Source organism: Pyrus communis, chromosome 7 (genome assembly GCF_041283825.1).
Source record: "Pyrus communis isolate YQ-2024b chromosome 7, ASM4128382v1, whole genome shotgun sequence".
Lineage (NCBI taxonomy): Eukaryota > Viridiplantae > Streptophyta > Magnoliopsida > Rosales > Rosaceae > Pyrus > Pyrus communis.
Genome location: NC_142571.1, coordinates 1,582,297 through 1,601,525, shown reverse-complemented (window position 1 = coordinate 1,601,525; position 19,229 = coordinate 1,582,297). Strand labels below are relative to the sequence as shown.

At 35.9% G+C, this 19,229-nt stretch overlaps 1 protein-coding gene across 3 annotated transcripts; it reads right to left on the bottom strand.

Moving 5' to 3' along the window:
* Positions 1–1,226: 1,226 nt before the first annotated feature.
* LOC137734843 (DNA polymerase delta catalytic subunit) lies at positions 1,227–18,828 on the bottom strand. 3 transcript variants are annotated; one of them, XR_015964418.1, is made up of 32 exons: positions 18,520–18,828; positions 18,087–18,387; positions 17,886–17,996; positions 17,506–17,612; positions 17,246–17,405; positions 16,725–16,917; positions 16,472–16,607; positions 16,209–16,346; positions 15,349–15,426; positions 14,747–14,838; positions 13,408–13,474; positions 13,223–13,294; positions 12,083–12,169; positions 10,705–10,824; positions 10,523–10,621; positions 9,206–9,313; positions 8,988–9,083; positions 8,755–8,820; positions 8,524–8,580; positions 8,330–8,417; positions 8,167–8,246; positions 6,844–6,957; positions 6,043–6,157; positions 5,791–5,963; positions 5,160–5,231; positions 2,911–2,985; positions 2,735–2,824; positions 2,446–2,606; positions 2,251–2,324; positions 2,064–2,151; positions 1,666–1,885; positions 1,227–1,516 (listed from the first exon to the last, which is right to left on the bottom strand). XR_015964418.1 is itself a non-coding variant. In XM_068474144.2 (31 exons), the coding sequence occupies exons 2-31, from the start codon at positions 18,340–18,342 to the stop codon at positions 1,798–1,800; spliced, it is 3,261 nt and encodes a 1,086-aa protein (XP_068330245.2). In that variant the 5' UTR covers positions 18,343–18,387; positions 18,520–18,828; the 3' UTR covers positions 1,227–1,797. The 3 variants fall into 3 exon arrangements, 1 of the variants encoding a protein (XP_068330245.2); XR_015964419.1 differs by having other exon boundaries at positions 1,227–1,411; positions 1,682–1,885; XM_068474144.2 differs by having other exon boundaries at positions 1,227–1,885.
* Between the last annotated feature and the right edge of the window lie 401 nt (positions 18,829–19,229).

Here is a 19,229-nt window from a genome sequence, read left to right as displayed (position 1 = left end):
ACTGTTTGCCCTCTAAGTTTCAGTTAGACTTGCAATGCATTGGAATTTGGGGTAAAAACAAAAACAAGAGGACCCTACAATTTTGGTTTCTCCTTAATCTTAGTTTATTTTTATTTTTTTGAGTTAAAACTAGGGGTGCAACTAGAACAGGGTTGGAAGGTCAATCTAATCCTAACCTAATTTTTACAATTTGGGCTCGGGTTGGGTTTCATTCGGGTTCATTTGAGCTCAGGTTTAATTGGGTTAAGATTTACTTGGGTTGGGTTCGGATTGCCCAACCTTTTCAAGTTTAATCTTGTGACAACTTAGTTTCCAAGAATTCCTAAAAAAATTAAGCCAAGTAGCATCAAAGCTAGCTAACTTTAATTTCATAAATCAATCCACTATAAAGTTTTAGGATTAAGAGACTACGGATATAGGTTGATTGATCAAAGTCTCTTATTCCCTAAAAGCTTAAGCAATTATAAGGGGTAATTTATTAAAAATATATTAGAAAGGGCGTTGGTTTTTTGACTTGGCTCACTTGGATGTAGTATGAGCATTAATTGATATGGGTTCCAATCTTGTTAGATTGGGTTTGGTTAGTCGGGTTGAGTTGCGTTGGGGATGGACGAGCAAATGATTAATCCCACTCATCCCAATCAGTGAATGGGTTGAAATTGGGTTGGTTTGGGCGGCATATAACTAAAAAAAATCCACTTGTTCAGATTTAAAGTTAGGTTGAATATGAGCAGGTTCGAATTGGCCCAACTTAAATTGCACCCCTAGTTAAAACTTAGCTTGGTTTGCTTCTTAAGTTGTTTTTCATGACCCGTTTTATTTTCAGTTCGGTACAGTTAAATTACGAAACCGCCTTTAGTCCACATGTTGGTCATTGTGAGAGAGCCGATTTGGGTCTGCTTCAAGTACAAACTCTCAGACTTTTGCTTCCATCTCTATTTCTCTCATAAATCACGCTCTCAACCATTTCACCTCTCCTCTCTGTCAACAATAGCAAGGCCACCTCTCTCTCTCTCTCTCTCTCTCTCTCGTAACCTGTAAGATACACATCTCGCTTTTGAGCATGCATGTATGTCAAGTGGGAGCTGCGTTATCCTTTCAAGATCGAAGCATAATTCATCATTGTTAACGATTCAACGTATAGGGTTTAATGCATGCATTTACGTTCTTTTTTTTTTTTTTTGGTGCATCATGCAATTATTTTCATTATAGTCAATAATACAATATTGTAGGTACCATCTTCACATTTTCTCACAACATATAAGAGGTCTACTTACGATTCAAAGCGGTTTTCGTCTCTGAGAAATGTGACCGATAAATATGATACAAGATTTTCGCTACGGTACAATATTGGCAGCGTGTCATTCTCTCGCTGCACCTTTGATTCAATACCAAAGAAAGAGGTCTATACCTGGAAAACTTTGACATCTCAAGTGGGATACTGATTCAAACGTATGTCATAAAAGCATGGACTAGACTTTGATCTGTTTGTACGCAATGCGTTGATTAACATGTACTTAAAATTTGGTAGCTTGGGGCATGCACGAAGAATTTTTGATCAAATGGAGGTAAGAGGTTTGGTCTCATGGAAGTCGATAATTGCCGCATATGAGCAGAATAATGATCCAATCACTGCACTTGAGTTATTTAACGCGATGCAGTAACAAGGAAATGTTGATACCTTTAAATGTTGTCCCCTTGTTCCACTTAACAGGAGAGCCTTCACTTCGTCTCAGTTCAAAAGCCATACAACCCATTTCCAATTTTTGGTTGGTTGATCCAAATGTCGGGTAAATTTCAGAAGCTCCACCGGTCTAACTGCACTTTAGCTTCGGCCATGTCTTTCTGTGCCTTCTTTCTCCTATAGAATATAGGGCAGTCCCGACTGGAAGAATACAAACTAAGAGTTACATACAAAGCAAGCATGCATCTGTGCGTTTGGAGTTTTGCAATGTACATATTCCAACTCCAAATGCATGAATATGTTCCCAAAATACCCACAGGCCAGGAGAACAATATATACTAACGTATAAAAATCACTCAGAACTCATCAACTACAATACCTTGTGCAGAGCACATCTTGATGCAGAGAGCCTTGGCACTCTTGGCACTGCGTCCATAACCGCCCAAAAAGCATCTCTAGCTCAGACACTGCAGCAACATTCCAAAAGGTTGAGTACTTTGGTCCAAATATAAATGAACGCATAATAAAAAATTAGCATAATGTACAGGTATGATATCGATTCATACCATGAGTCACTGTTTTGCAATAGAGTTCAGCTTCTCTTCCCTTACAGTGTGAGCAAAGAGTACGGTCCGCCTTGCTAAGAATAACAAAATATGATAAACAACATTTTTAAGGAAGTTCAGTGCCATTTATATACTCGGTAGGCCTGACAATAAAAATACTCATAAAGGGACAACAAAATCAGCACATAATAGTACCTAAGTAGAGCTTTGCAGCCAACGCATGTGAGTTGTTTCTTTGCAAATCTCATTATTCCACTGTTTGCTGGGGTGGAGATTGAAATAGATCTTGTGTGACTTCCATGGAGAAGTTCCTTGCTAGCATTCTTCAAGATGGGCTCAAAAATTCTTAAAAGTGGCTGTATGATGAAAATTTATCGAAGCATGTAAGACAATAAAAGATATTATATGAAGAGTATTTAAAGTGCAGTACTTTAGAATAACTTTTAGTTTGCCACAATGAAAATAATAGTAGCAAAAACTTTACCTTGCTAATTTGATTTTCAAGATAGTATTGAGGATCTATGGGAATGTTATTCTCAAGCACATAGATGGGATCCTCTGACTTCTCATAAGCCTGATTGTCATCTATCCATTAATATTCATACCCCAGCCTAAAGCATTTGCAGTGAAAATATACGAAAAATTCTACACAAGGATTACCTTGACACCTTTTGCAGCTTTAATAATGACATAAGGTACCCGATCCCCAACATTTGGAGCAGTGGCAGCATCTCGCTGTGAATGCCAAATTGAAGAAGAATAGGTAAGAGATGAGGTACCTTATTTAATAGTCCACTCCAAAGACATGAGCAATTTACTAGGACTTTCAGATAGGGAATATATTGAAAAACTAACTATAACTAGTTTAAACAAAGTTGAACAGAAATGAATTAAGTCTTTATCTTAAAGAATGTTCACATTCCTGAGTGATAAGCAATCCATTCATGTGTTCTAGCCTGCTGAAGGCTAAAGTGACTAGGAATCCTAGAGTTCTTCCTAAGGTTCACTTTTTTGACATCAATCATAGCTCATGCAAGAGCAAACGCTAATTATTATGTAGAAAGAAGACCCTATTCGTCCGTCTCCGTACCAGAATTTTGTGAAAAAAAGGAGGTGTAATCTTGTGCACATGCTTTGGGGCTGTGTAGGTGGCTGGTTAAGATTGCAGGGGTTAACTGGGTTACCCCTCAAACATAATTTGTAATAACCATATGTCTTCTAGTAGAGGGCAAGAATTTTGTGGAGTTTTACAGTACTACCGGTTTATTGGGTAATTCGGTTGCGACAAATAGAAAAATTTATTGGAATTATAGTGGGGATGAAGATAACACTTAGGATAGAGACAAGTTTGAAGCATCTTTATGTGTTTCTCTTTCTAGCCTCCAGGCAACTCTCATTTTCTTAACCAAGAAAAAAGAAAGGTATCTTCGTTTACTGTAAATTTATTCAGATTGGTGGAGCTACGGTGATTTTCAGAGTTGTATGACAATGTCTTACAATATCAAAGATGTAGCATGGATTTGTTTCCTATGAGAATCATCTCGTTGATGGACACCTTGTTCCCCCAGTCTAGTATGTGTTTTAGAATTTCATTAAAAAATAATAATAAACAGACAACTTCGTGTTCAATCTACGATTAGACCTGTAAAGAATCACGAGAAGATTCAATCTAGGTTTACATTTTTATACAAGGGTTAGACTTTTGCCTCCCCCTTTAGATTATAACACTGCTAATAAGCTCCATACGTGACAAATAAGGGTAATAAGCTCGACATTTCCTCTAGGAGAGACACAAAACAAATATCTAAGGGGAAACAAGAATTTGGTAACTAGGGATGATTGTTTAATAAATGAGTATTCTTGCAACTTCCTATGCATATATGTCGAAGAAAATAGCAAGGGAATTGTTATTGGCACTCCAAAAATCTCATTCTACACTCCAAACTTTCTATATTTGGAAAGAAAAATACACTTGTGAGGAGTGTAGAAAGAGATTTTTGGAGTGCCAATAACACTTCCCAATAGCAAAAGAAAATAAAATCATGAACGCATGTACCCCTCCTCATCATCTCTTCTAATTGGTTGGGATTCTTGGTTAATTATGAGTTCTTTCAGCTTATGGAATCCTGAAGCAGAAAAGTCAGGAAACGTGTGGCCAGGTGGAGAAAGGGGTGTCTCTCTAGAGGAGGTAGACTCATTCGTATACGTAGTCAACTTATCAAGCAGGTAGGCTAAAACTTATTTCTTCGATTCATTGAGGAATTTTATTTAAGCTATGGGTGTCTTGGGATATTTCTCGTGGCATACCCGTCATATAAGTTTTCATTTTGTTCTTGGTTTCGGAAAAGAGGAAACTCTCTCTCATATCTTTCTTTGATAGAGCATAGTTCAATAACTACCTTCAAAATGCATTTAAGACTTGAAACATCATTAAAACTCTCGAATTTCAATCGGATTTCAAGCTGGAGCAAGCAAATAGATATTGGTACAATATCTGGTTGTAGCCACATACCCACAACTCCATAAAAACCAATAACAGAGGATTACGAAAGTGGATAAGAAATCCACCAACTAAAACTGCTAAAAACACAATTTGATTTAAAACTAGTATGCCAATTCATAAATTTCAACCAATTCCACATGTGAATGATCTTCTTTTCAGAGTAACAGAGATCATAGTAACTGACTCATTTGAATTTGCCACCAGACAAGGTAAGTTAAAATGTACTACCTTGGGCAAAAAAATGGGAGGCTTCCACCTCAAAATACTGAAACAATTCAATTTTATGCCAACTGCATGCAATCAATAAAAGCAACAAACATTGTTCTTAAGGTTTTTTTTCCTAGAAGCATTTCTTTTACAAGAAGGAAACAAGAAATTTAAAGCAAATTACGTCAATGCTGCATACCTTGCGCATACGTTCTGCAAGTTCAACATGAGCTGCCTTTACTCCATAATCATCCCCAGTTTTTGTAAGACCCTACAAAATTGTTTTGAATGTACCAGGTTAACTTTCATTATAAATTTACTCTAAAAGAGAATAAAATTCACCGGACTGGCACAAGCATGACACAAGTAAATGGTGAGGCCTGAACTGAAGTTTCTTAGCTCATCAGGCACCACAATGCTAGTACAAAATAAGAAAAGAAGGAAACAAAATATAGGCGTAAACTTGGAGCGGTACACTCAATATTGTTTTTCTTTGAAAACAAATATACTCAACAAGAAAAATCATTTTTTCAAACACAGTTGAATATTCAATCATAACAAAAGTAGAATCCAATATAAACTCCAAACACCAAACCAAAAGTCTAACATCCAGTACCACACCCGGTCTTGGCTATTTGTCATGGCATAAATACGATATGATTATAAAATTGATGTCAGCATAGGCAAGGCACAGAGCGCATGAATTGCCCCTCTGTAAATGGGTTGGGCCAGCATGCCGCGGCCCATTTGACACCTCCAGAGTTGGGCAAGAAGCTAAGGCACAAAGCAATGACAGCTAGGGCACTATTTTAACAAGTAAATATTCCAACCTTAGTGATAACCAAAAGCGACAAATCCATGCGATTCATGAGAAGATCTGAGATGGTATTCTTGACATACTGGATTGCCCCAGGAATATCTCTGTCAATCAATATTTTGTGCAGGCATTCATTTACCAGGTTTTTGACCAATAAGCAATTGTCTCTTCGTACAGTTTCAATTCCTGTCATCAATGGATACAAAATAAGTGACACACACAAAACATTAGAAGATGATAAAGGGGTTGAGAGATTCTGACTAACCTTTAGTGTCCATTTTGTCAAACTTGCCAGGATTTGTCCACAATAAACCAGCATATCTCTTCTTGCTTATCAGAAGATATGGATAATAAACCTTCTCAAATTCGAGTTTGATAGGCTTCATGATAAAAAAATAATAATAAAAAACCCAGATAGCGAATTAAAATCAAAGAATGGTAAAAGATCAGCTCAAAAAATTACACAACAAAATAAGCATCAAAGGACAAATTACTAATCATGTCACATTCATGGTAATAGTCTCATAGCTAAATAACCATTATAAAAATTACCCTACACAAAAGATAACGAAAGAACCAAACAAAATCTGTAGGGCATTACAGCTTTAGCGAAAGGGGCATTAACCTCACCCCTCCCATTTTGCCCTCCTTTTCACCACAAACAAATACAATTGACAAGTAGTCTACTTAATAAGGTTTCAGCTTTGTTATCCCCATTATTTGCAGTAACACTTGTGTGAAAAAAAATTAGTTTGTGGCACATCAATACCCTCTTTCTCTATAATCTCACATATATATCATTCAAATCATTTCACCAAAAGATTAGTATGTGAAGTCTATAATCTAGATAAACACCATATTAATCAACTTTTATTTTCTCTAGTCACCTTCCTTCATTCCGGCTTGAAAGTATTTATTAAATGTTGCAAAGAACTTTCTGTGCATGCATGTGTATGAGAGGTTCATCAGGAATCTCTAGTTTAGCACTATTATACTAAAGAGCAAACAAAGACACATGACTTTAAGAAACCAACTAAACAGGAAATCAAGTGGCATCAACTCCTACTTTTATGAAAGTTCCACTTATGTATTCAGCAGCTTCTCTCCCCAAGTTCATTGCTGCTTCAACAGTGGGAACCCCGAATTGCACCATTACTGAGTCTGTGTCCCCGTATATAACCTAAAGTAATATTTTAGTGTCAAATTATTAAAGTAGGATAAAGGCAGTATAAAAAGGAAGAATCATTGACATCATGCATGAGAAGAAACAGCAATTCGATAAATTTATTAATGCATAAATAGTAAACATGCAGCACTAGAAATGTGAAGCGTATATAATCATCTGAACAAAATGAGATTTATTTTCTCAAATGCCCATAGAGTATTCACTCTTTTTTTTCTTGACATCATATGTTCATACTTCATACTGTAAAATTAATTTGTAATTTTTGCGCCGTTACTTGAAACGTGATGAAGATTATAAGATGATAAGGGAGCATAGAACTTCAATAAAGACCGACGTTAAACACCAAAAAGACCGAAAATAGAAACAGTGACCAAGCCAAGGTTAGTTAACCAACTCAAAAATAATATATCCTCCTGCTACTTTCCCACAAAATACAATTTCAAAGCCAAAAACCCCAGAAAGATGAGCATTTGACATTTTTTTATTTTTAAATTAAAATTTTATTCGTTTATGAGATCATTTGACTTGATTTCATAACAAAAGATTTATCAGAACTAATTTCAAGTTTAAATAAAAGGAACGGAAGTCCAGCAACATTTTCCACCGGAAACACAGATCATGACATGCCAAGACAAATACATAAAAATACATAATAACGAAAAGAAAAAAAAAAAAAAAAAAAAAAAGAAGAAGAAAAAGTGCTTAAAAACGTTCATCAGTCTTTAGTCTAAAGCCTCGAAATACTATAAATTCGGTGACTATCCTATCTAGAAAAGGTCACACATACAAGACCCCTTTAGCTCAACCCAACCAAACCCACTTGAAAAATCCAATAGCACACAATAAAAGAACAAAAGAGACCATCCAATCTGGAAAGGCAACTAAACAACCCCCAATAGGGCTTGCAGACCCAAATAGAAGCAACGAAGGAAAGAGCCTCCATATGGATTGTCATGAATGGGCCTACACTATGAGAGTCCTAGCTCATATGATATCAAAAAGAAAAAAAGAGTTAATGTTAACGTATAGCTTTAATTGATTGGCTAAATAAGAGTCCTACCACATAGTTTATATTATAAACTATGAGAAGAAACCCTTGCAGGAGAAGCAGTAAAGAAGACCAAGGAAGAACAATACTATAGTAAATTAACGTAGGCTCAAACAATTACAAACCAATTACCGAGAAAATCTGAGCTGGCATACCTCAGCATTGTGTTCATAGCCCTTAAGGGTGGTAAATTTTTCTTTGACAAGGTTCTTTGTATGCTCAATCATCTGTCGACCTTTACAGAACAACCACATAACATTAATATCAGGCACATCTCAACAAGTTCAATGCATTATAACAATTCTGTTTGAAACGTACCATAGCTGGTGACACTTGATGATATCTCTAAACATGGTAATTGGCCTACAGTAGCTCCAGTAAACCCATATACAGAATTGGCACTTACCTGGATTAAGGGACAAATGAATGTATACTTATATGTAAATACATGCATACTATTAGTTGCAAACTATTCAATAAAGATAATGTGAATGTAATAGTTCAGAAAATACCTTTAAGGCCAATTGTCGCCCATCAAGCACTGCCTTCTCAAGTGGATCTTTTGCTTCCTAGAACAATAAAATGATATTAGCCCAAAAAAAAATTAATGGTAGTTCATAAAATTGCATGCACAAAAGAAGTGATTTGTAAGCTTGTAACCAGATAATATGTCATCCCACATTTTTTTTTTCTTTCCAAAGCAGTCGGCAAAAGCCATTGAATACATAGTAAAAGTAATGTACCTTCAAATCTGCTTTTGCTCTCTTCCGAGCAGCTAATAATTCTTCAAGAATTTCAGGAAGTATTCCCTGGAAAGCATATTAAAATCTTATTAATGTAAATGATTTACTTGATGAGATGAAGTAATTATATGTCATACAGATAATTAAATAAAAAAAAAAATTCAAAACTAGGAATCTTTGTCGAATAAAAAAAACAGAAAACGCAACATAGAGGAACATAAAATAAAGATGACCTTCTGCAAATTGGATTTAACAAATGTTTCTCCAGATGGAGTTTTGTTGACACATTCTGGAGGGATATTGTGTTTGTGGACATCTTCAGGTGTCACCTTCACATAGAAAAAGGGATACCATTTTGGCCAAAGTTTCTCACTATGAGCTTCTTTGATGTTGGATTAAGAAATCAAAATACAGAAAGGGCAGGTTATAGAAAAACTGTCAGGAGACTTACCAAAGTGCAATAGCATAGATTATAGGCCATCATGATTGATGGATATAAAGATGCAAAATCCAAAGTGGCAATTGGCTTTTCATAGAATCCTGCCTTTGCTTCCAAAACCTGGATTTCTAAACGATGAATATCAAAGCCCATATGAATCTGATGTCTCATGCCATTCAAAGCCAGTTTAAGGAACAAACTGAAAGCATCAAATACACAAAGAGAGAAAATTCCAAAATAATAAGTTCCAGGTTATAATGCGCAAGTTATGTACTGTGTTACAGCACATAACAAGCTCCTGAATATCTTCCGCTTTATAACCAATCAAGAAATTGGCTCTAGGTTCAAACAGTGGGAGGGAACTGTAGATTGGCAAAGGACTAATATGTTGTATTGTTATCAATTACTGTTAAATATAAAACAATTTTAACAACAATGCTTGTTGTAGTACGAGTATAAATGTTATAATGATGTAACTAATGTTCACCCTAGGCATCTATGCTCAACTCAAAACTAAAATTGGAAAATTAACTGAAACTCACTTTCTAAGTATTTAGATAATAAATATATATACACAAAAATTTCTCAGTGCAGGACGTCCAGAGTTTTTTAAAGTCCAGACGAGGAGCAGGTCGACGTGGAAAAGGGGGATTGATGCAGGAGCCTAGTTCAAAAGTTTAACAAGCGAATATCTTTCTAGTTTCTTATATAACAACAGAAATTTACACATACATGTGCAGGTTCACTGTCATTGAGTTTCTCTGTATGTCAAAAAGTACAACTTCCGAATTTCAAAGCATATTGTTGTGGATCTTTCCAGATTCATTCACCCATTAGCCTATAAAAGGTGCTACTTTGTAAGCCCTTAAAATCAGAGTTTTGTGATTTTTAGCCCAACCCTTCTCACTGTCCTACATCAGGGACGGGCAACCTGCCAGGAATTAATTTTATTATTTTAGCTCCATCAACTAGCTGCGAGTTTTCAAGATATTTTTGTTAGTTTTGATCTATTTTTTCAACAGTGTTACTTAATTAGGGTACAGAACGTCTTAATGGATGCTAGATTTAGGATCCAACTCTAAAGTTTTGGGCAGCCACCATACATGCATGCAAACAAAACTACACTTTATAGGCTGAAACACCACCCCAGCAGTTATATTTATACAACCAGGCAGAATGTTTATAAACAATTTGACGACAAGAAAACTCAGTATAAGACCAGATCATAAACGTCAACAACCTTCCTCACCCCAGACCCACTTTGTCAAGAGAAATGCAGTTAATTAACAACAACCGTGATAATGACATATTAAGCATTCGTGAACTTACAGTGGCACCTTCATACGTTCCTTGCTCAGATCCAACCTTTTTGACATATGGAATAAGCAGGTTCTTTTGCTTTGCCTTCCTAAGAAGCTGCGAAAGTACCTGAAAATGGTTTCATTGATGCATTGAACCTCTTCACAACTAAACTATTGTGCTCTTCGCAGGTATTCATTCTCAAAACTAACCTTGATGCTCTGTCCTCTGGAAAGAAGAAATGACATTGGAACACCTGTCACTCTAGCCATCTCTACATAATTGTAAATATACATCAGTTTGTCCAAAAGCCTTTGTGGGAGGTAAGCATCCTGCAATGAAACATCAAAGTTGATTACTTGTGCCACATAACCTGCACATGATTGTCTTTTATTTGAAGTTTAACTGTTAATATTCTTGTCAATATTAGGCTTATATGGAACGGAATACAGAAAAAGTATGATACAGTGTGCAACACATCTATGAGAACTATGATCAGGATACCAAGAATAGGCAATTAATGGTTTATATGTTTCATATTCACTAATTCCATTTCCATTATTCCTTTCTGTGTGCCCTCTCCGTATGAGATGCAAAAGCCAGAAAACCCCCATTCTACGTCATGATGAAGAAGAAAAAATATCTGCTACCTTTCTCAAAACTTTTGCTTGTCTTCTTTTTTATACTGTCCAACTAAATGACAATTACATTCAATCGTAATTGATAAACTAACTATAATGATTATCTAAACTAATTGTGTCGGAATAGAGCCTACCAAGCATCTTATTGTTCAGAAAGCATGGGCCCTAAGAAAGCCAAATATATGAAAATGACAAATCATTAAATCTGACAACACTGAAGCCAATGAAGACCAGAAACGAAGTTTCTCCCATAACACCTCTGCTGTTACCTACAAAATCTCCAAAAACCATCCTATTTCTTTCCGTCCAGATTAACCATAACACAGCCAAAATTATACATGCCCATAAAGTCTTATAGTTTTCTTCCCCTTCCCTGATAGTTTATGCTTCTCTGACAAACAAGCAACAGAGGCTGCGTCTCATGCCATGACTCTGGGATTTGTAATGAAACTCTTCTGCATCATATTGTGATAACAGCTCTACCTTTATGTTTTCTTAGGATACAGTCAACATGAGAGAAAAAATCAAATCGAGCTTCTTTAGGCAAGCTGATATGTTTCAAAATCCTTTCAACTGTCCTTCCCGTGCTTCTTTAGGCAAGCTCGACTTGGACGTATTTGCTCCAGCTTGAAACAGAGTGTTAGACATTAGTGTCTATTAACACCTTTACCGATGCCATAAATATTCTCATAAAATATAAGTGCTTGGCCTCTGATTTGACATGCAATTACATCACTATTTTTCTATTACCACAAACTAAACTCTGTACCAAAGAAGGTAAAATACTAAACAATCTCAGGTATTACTTTCATTACAAGGTTCATCACAATAACAAACAACAGGTACAGATGTAACTTTTCTGCAACCTTCTTATATTGTATAAAAGGACTACTCTTGAAGATTATATAAGGAAGATAAGTTGGAAGAATCAAAATAATCAAATACGTACTTTCAGACAATATACAGCAAGTCGCCTCCTAGTTTCCGCATTCCCATTCTGTAGATCAGATATAATTGAATGGTGGACATCCTCTTTCTGCACATGATTAAAAAAAGTTGCAATATATTAACGATGAAGACTCATTCCTTCCCCCGTTCAATTAAAGATCAAACGAAGAGACTATTGGATGATTTTTTTTATGTCAGCTATATGAGCTAAAGATAAAACAAGAAAATTAATTGACAGTTACAAACTCAGAACTAAGAAGTCTATTCCATTCATTCCTGGAAACCGACAAGAATGGGCCAAAGACAGAAGATATTTTAACAAATAAATAAATTTAGCAAGGTTTAACGCTTGGATGTCCTCATAGAATGTAAAAGAGCAAAAGTGGGCCAGGAAGTCAGGAAACAAGAGAAACAAAGGAAGCATTACTTTACCCAGCAAAGAAAGTTGGTGGATTTCATGTTTGACGAGATATCTCTCAGTAATGTTCCAAGAAGAATTTTCCAGAGATTTAGTACCTAATGTAACTACATTTGCCCACATATAGAATAGGAGGTAACTATCATATGTAAAAGCAAGTGATGCACAAGAACATGTCATATAATTTTCTAGCAATGATTTTCTCAAATCAAATATTTTACAGATCCCAATGTATATTAAAATGGGAATTATTATTGGCACTCCAAAAGTCTCACTTTGCACTACCTATAAGTGTATTTTTCTCTCTAAATTCTAAAAATAGAAAGTTTGACTTGCACAATTAGATGGTCAGAGTGCCAATAATAGTTTCCATTACAATAATCAAGGAAAACAATTTATTGGGGACATAAAAGGGCCTTTTAGTGTCCGACCAAAAAAAGGGTATTTGAGTGCAATCGAACCATGTTTTAGGAATTCCAGAGAAAAACATTGGTCTTTGAGTGCAATCGAACCATGTTTTGGAAATTCCGGAGAAAAACAAGTATCAAGAAAGAAAAAAAGCAGCAAGTACCTCTTTTCTCGATGTTGCTAAATAAAAATGTCTATAATTATTTTACCAGGCAACCACACCAAAAAGTTACTTCTGGGCTAAATCTGATTTTTAATAAAAGCTGTGGAAAAGGGCAATTGAATATATGCACAAGAAATATATCAAAACCTCACCTGCTCAGAGAGAAAGTGCGCTGAGACAGAATTCAATGAATAAGAACTTAATTTGTAATCTCGTTGCATAGCCTACAAGGAAGGAAGACAACAGAAATCTACATGAATATTTATTGAATCTCTAGCTGAAGAACAAATCTCAAGGACCAGTAACAGGGTAAATTGAGCAAGAAGACAGATAATACCTGGAGTAAATCAAATTGAACCCTCCCTTCAACTGTTACTTCTTTACTTTCCCTGGTTCCGTACTGCCTGTATTACCAATATTATACCTTTTATAACAAACTAGAATTTTACTTAAAAGCATAAAGAAGTACAAAGCAAGATGAACCAAGAAGTCCAAGAAACAGAAAAAAGGACAATAGAGAAAACCAATAGACCAACCAAAGGACAGAAGAAACACCCACCCTTAGACCAGAACAAATAGACCAATACAAAACAATTAAACTCAAAGGAACATCATTAAACTGTTAAACAAAGAAGCCCAGAGAGATGCGAAGAATTTAATCCTACTGCGTGTAATAGCAAGAGGTATATCAAAAAAGATTGACAAAAAATAAAATATAACAGATTAATTGAAAAACACACAAACTTTTTGTGAAAATTTGAGAAATTCTAAGCCATTACATTGTATAATATATCATAGGATGAAGACAATGTTCCACCGCCACCAGCACAAATTTAATGTGGAAACTTGAATTGTAATGTGCAAAAACTTCTTTTGTTTGTTGTGATTAGAAACAAGAATTTATCAATAAAGAGCAGTGACACAATACTGATGACAAGATGTCGTCAAAAGGAAAAAAACAAAACCAAAACCATCAGCAACCTACCCAAATCAACTAAAATTGCATTCAAGACAAAACAACATGAATTAAGAAATGACAGCATTCAAGTTCGAAAATAACAGAAAAACAAGCTCTCCCTGAACTCCAAGGACATCAATGCCCAAAGAGAAGCCCAACATCAAACCCTCTCTTACAAAGAACCAGTCATCTCATCTCTTGCCTTCATAAATATCCGTCTATTACTTTCTACCCACTGAAGTTGTGGCATGCTTGCATTCTTTTGCAAGAGATGAGTTTGAGAAACTAAGTTAGAAACACTTATTGCTTATGTCTTAGTGTTTGAGAACACTTACTACTTCTATCATTTTTCTTATGCTTTTTCTTATGAAGTTGTGGCCATCTTGTCCACTCCTGGTGCAATTTAATTGTTTATTGCAATAAAATTTGTTTCTTTTCAACAAAAAGAATAAATCAAAACGGTGGAATGCATTATATAGTAGTGAAAACAAATATAGCAAAGAAGCAGAAGTGTGTTAATTAACTATGCTAATATTCACAGCCTAAGTCACTCTGTGGATGGATTGTTAATTCAACCCTCACACAAGTTGTTAAAATTACCTCAATTATACAATAGAGAAACAACGCAAAAACATCATAAAAATAAGGTCCACATTGGCACACCAACAATAGAAAAAGGATACAATATAAAGTCTAGTAACAGTTTATAACTTATTACCTTGAAGAAAAAGTAGTGTCTTTGACCCGAACCCTGCTGTTTTTGATGCGGCCAAGTATCGGAAATTCAGCAATTCCCAAGGTCTCAGCTCTCTGAAAACCAGAAAACAAGGGCAACAAATTATTGCAACATTTTTTTTCTTGTCAGTGAATAGAGATCAGTCAAAGCACCATGGAGGCGCAACCCTTTATGCTAAAAATACGATGTTGCACAGAGAAGTTAGCATTCTACCCCGAAGGAGTGGATGAGTTAATCCAGGAAACACCTCTTCGTTTAGGAGTGAAATTTTGAGGACACATAACCAAATCATGACACAAATATGAAATTGGCATGAGATATTGTGTTATGTTTGGATTTTTGGCCCAAAATTAAATTTTATCATGTTTGTGTCAACAGACATTATAAAAATAAATAAATAAATAAAGATAGGGTACATGAATTTGACAAAAAAGTGAAACAAGTCCGAATTGATATCCCATTTCCACAAAATGGGCATAAATTGATACATAGTTAACAGAACTTGACACGAATTGGTACAACAAACTAGAGAATGTATACCATGTTAAATCAAATGGAAAACAAAAATGAAATGTTTCAGTTACCTGAATGAGATATGGCAAATCAAATTTGCAGATGTTATATCCAATTATGACATCTGGATCCACCTCGCGGATTAAATCCTGCAAGCAGAGTTTTATTATTCAACATTAGCAAGGCATAAAGAATGATGGCAATTAGATTTCCTTTCTATGAGACTGACACACCTTTTTGTGCATAACGTGTGAATGGCAGTAGCCTAGTAATTAGGTTAGCATCTAAATCTTCATGCATAGAAAATAGAAAATGCCTAAAAAATCCATTTGACATCTCCCTTGGAGATGCTCTTAGTTCTTTGCTTCTACTCTAACTAGTATTCCTTTTAGGTAGAGATGCATCTAGTAATCTACATTTTTAAAGACGGCTCTTACCCTCTGGTATAATTTCTTTTTATTAATAATGTCCCTACTGAAGAAAATGAATTACATATTGTCTTGATAGATGATTGGAGATATTTGGCACAACATATTCAAAAAAATTTCATAAATCTGCCATTATGAATGGCCACAGATGAAAAAATCAAAAGCACTAAAGAACAAGTTAGACAAAAAAATTTGGACACACATACAATTGAGTTAGAGACATGAAGGTAATGATGACATAAAATCTACAGAAAAAAATGAAAAGGATCACATGGTATGCAAGTAGGATGATATCAGATGACTGGATATAGGGACTTTGTAATGTGTACAAACATAAAACGGATTGTGTTTTTAGCTTGTCAAACTTAAAGGGTTTAAAATGTAGTTAGCCCAAAAGAAAAATACATTTTAGTCAATTAACAATAGTGTTGCATCAAAATTACAAGGTTTCTTTCCCCTTTCTATTTTAAGTAAAGAAGAATATTTAGGTTCAATAATATTACCCTCCAAGCCAGCAAGACTTCCCTTTCTGTATCGAAAGGCATCACATCAACACCAACTATTGGAGCGCAGGACTTAAGAGTCATGACGTTCCGTATAAACGGTTGGTTCTCTCCCTGCATAGTAACTAGGTTGGCCACCTATAAAACGAAGAAAAAAAGCAATTCGTTTCAGAAACAGTTCTTTAAAAATAAAATATTTACCATGCAACACGAAAATCACTTAAACATTTTATTTCAGATACTCAGAATGAAAAGAACTGAACCTGGATAACAGGATCATGGGTAGGCTCAGGAAAATGACCTTTACGGCCCGCACACTCAATATCAAAGCTCAATATGCGAAATGGAGCCATCTTCGAAAATTCCCCTTCTGGAGTATGGCTGATCAAGTCTAAATATCTAAGAAAATGGTTTGTCAAGGAAAGATAAACCACGTACGAAATAGCTCATAATGTAAATGGCATTCATTAAATTGTTCACCAAACCCCAGATAGTTCCTTGAATGTGTAATGATACAGGCAATGGAACTCTAACTGGCAGTAAGACAAAGGCTTAGTTGTCTTATATTTACCAGCAGGGACCTCAATCCAATTTCCACCAACTATGTTGCAATCAATCATGAAACGAAGAGCAAAAAGAACATTGCTGTCATATGTCATGAATTTCTTCATACCAAGGCCATCAATTTGTATGCCCTTTTCAAGAATGCCTGGCAGTTTGGGAAAGCATAGAAGAGGAATAAACCATTATTAGGCATAAACCACATGATGGAAAGTTGGAAACATTGCAGTACACATTGACATGCAAGGTGCAAGACACAATATGAGCTCTCCTCCAAATATAGTCCTTACAAAGAGTAAATTGGATCAGTACAATGATACACAAAGAAAGACATGAAAGAAGTTGGAGAACAATTATCGTCAAAGAAATAATTGTGGTAATCACCCATAAAATGCATTTCCCTGCATGTAGGTGTTTCAATCTAGAAAGTAATTCAGATCCTACACGTTATCAAATATTAGTGAAACTGAATTTACCCCGGCAGCTGGCCACCATTGTTGGCAAAGCAACAACAATTTTGAGAAAGGGTTCAGAATCCTGTTGCTGGTAATACATGATACTCCTCTTCTGCACCATTTCAATACGGCGAATGAATTTTGGTACCTTGCTGTTCCTGTTGACCTCCCCCATCCTCCCCTATTGAATTACCAAACACAAAAGACATAACCAATTAAAGTAATGCAATAACAAAAACAAAGACATCTGAGCTGCTCAAGAAATAAAGTCAAAACAATACCTCAAGAATTTGATGAAACCTGGATATATCGTCAGGGCCCATTCCAGGGAAACAGTTGATATAGAAATATGGCTCAAATCCATGAACATGGCAGCAAACACTATGTCCTAGGATGATGCAACAACTTATCAGAGTCAGAAAATGCATTATCTTAGTTTAGTTTAGTAGCACATTTGATTCCCATGAAGCAACATAGAATACTTGGTAAAAAGTTGCATTTCTGAGAACAAATAACCAACATGCTTGACCGAAACAACAATGCTGATCCTATAGTAATACAAAATTACAGTTTTATTCAGGTTTCTCAGTCACCAACCAAACATTTTCACATTTTCACAGCAGAATAATAACCCTAAAAGAAATTAGGAGCACAAGCTAACCTTCCTTTGTAACCCCAAAAATTCGGATAATGGCAGCAGACCCGGACCAATTAGGTAGCAATTCTCTATGGCTCTCTCCAATTACATAATCAATCTCCAATTGCTGAAAAGCTACAACACACAACAAGGAAAGAAAGAGATTTTAACAAGTTCTAAAAATAAAAATAGAGAATGGAGCAAAATTGGAAAAGGCTGACAGACCGACGCTTCGGGAGGCGGAAGTGTAGGCATGGGAGAGAGGCGGGCGGGCCCACTTGGTGAGGCGGGAAGCGAGGGACTGGCGCTGCTCGATGTCGCGGAGAACAAGGTCGTCTTCAGTCTCGAAAAGGGTTTCGTCGAGGAAGACGTCCTCGTCTACGAATTCTTCTTCTTCTTCTGGGGACGTGGCCTGCTGCTTGGCTGGGTTCGCCGCCGGTTGTGGCGGCGCTGGCCGTTTTCTGCTTATGCCTTTGTTCATCGCCTTTGCTTTGGATTTCCTAATGTACTAATGACGCTAACATCCCTGCAAAATAACCAGAAAGCACATACTTTTTCATGATTCGACAAAAAGTAGGCATGTGGCTAAAACGAATTCTGAAAAAAAAAAACCAGATTAGAAAATTGAATTCTGAAAAAACCCAGACAAAAAACTGACCTGAAATTGCAATTCTGATCAGAATGTTCGATTTTTGCCTGAGAGAACCAAATGGTCTCTCTCAGCCACATCTGATTGGGGATTGGAGCAATACCAGCTGATTGGAGAGAAACGGATGCGGGATCGAACTGGGCGAGAGCGATGGCGTTTGGGATGCCGCTGCACCTGAGTATCGACCTTCTGCGTCTGAGTACCGGTTTCCTTTTTTTCGTCGCCGGCGCCGTCTTCTTTGGCGGGTCGTTTGGGTTTGCCGACGAAGATAGGCCACAAAGAATGATGGACTTCTAGTCATTGGAGGCCCAAAGCGTTAGAACTGTTAGCCCAAATTTTTGTAGTAAATTTCAGAATCCAACACAAAAGAAATTTTTTTTTTTTTTTTTTTTAGTACATTGATATTTTTAAACTATAGGCAAGGGGTCCAGAGTCACACAATGGGTAATCTAATTTGGTATCGAATTTTTCATTCACGAGATTCAAATTTAGGACTTTTTACTTACAATCGAAAATGAATACCACTATACTGTAACACAAAAAAAATTAAAAACAATGAAGCTTCACAGTATTTCATGGATTATAAAACATAAACCAACCAAATATTCAATTTTGCAATAAGTTATGGATTCTAAAACAAAAGGGAATTTACAGATTCAGCTCTTGTAGTTAAACTAATGGAACCCAAGTATTGATGTGGATGGATATATAAAAACAGA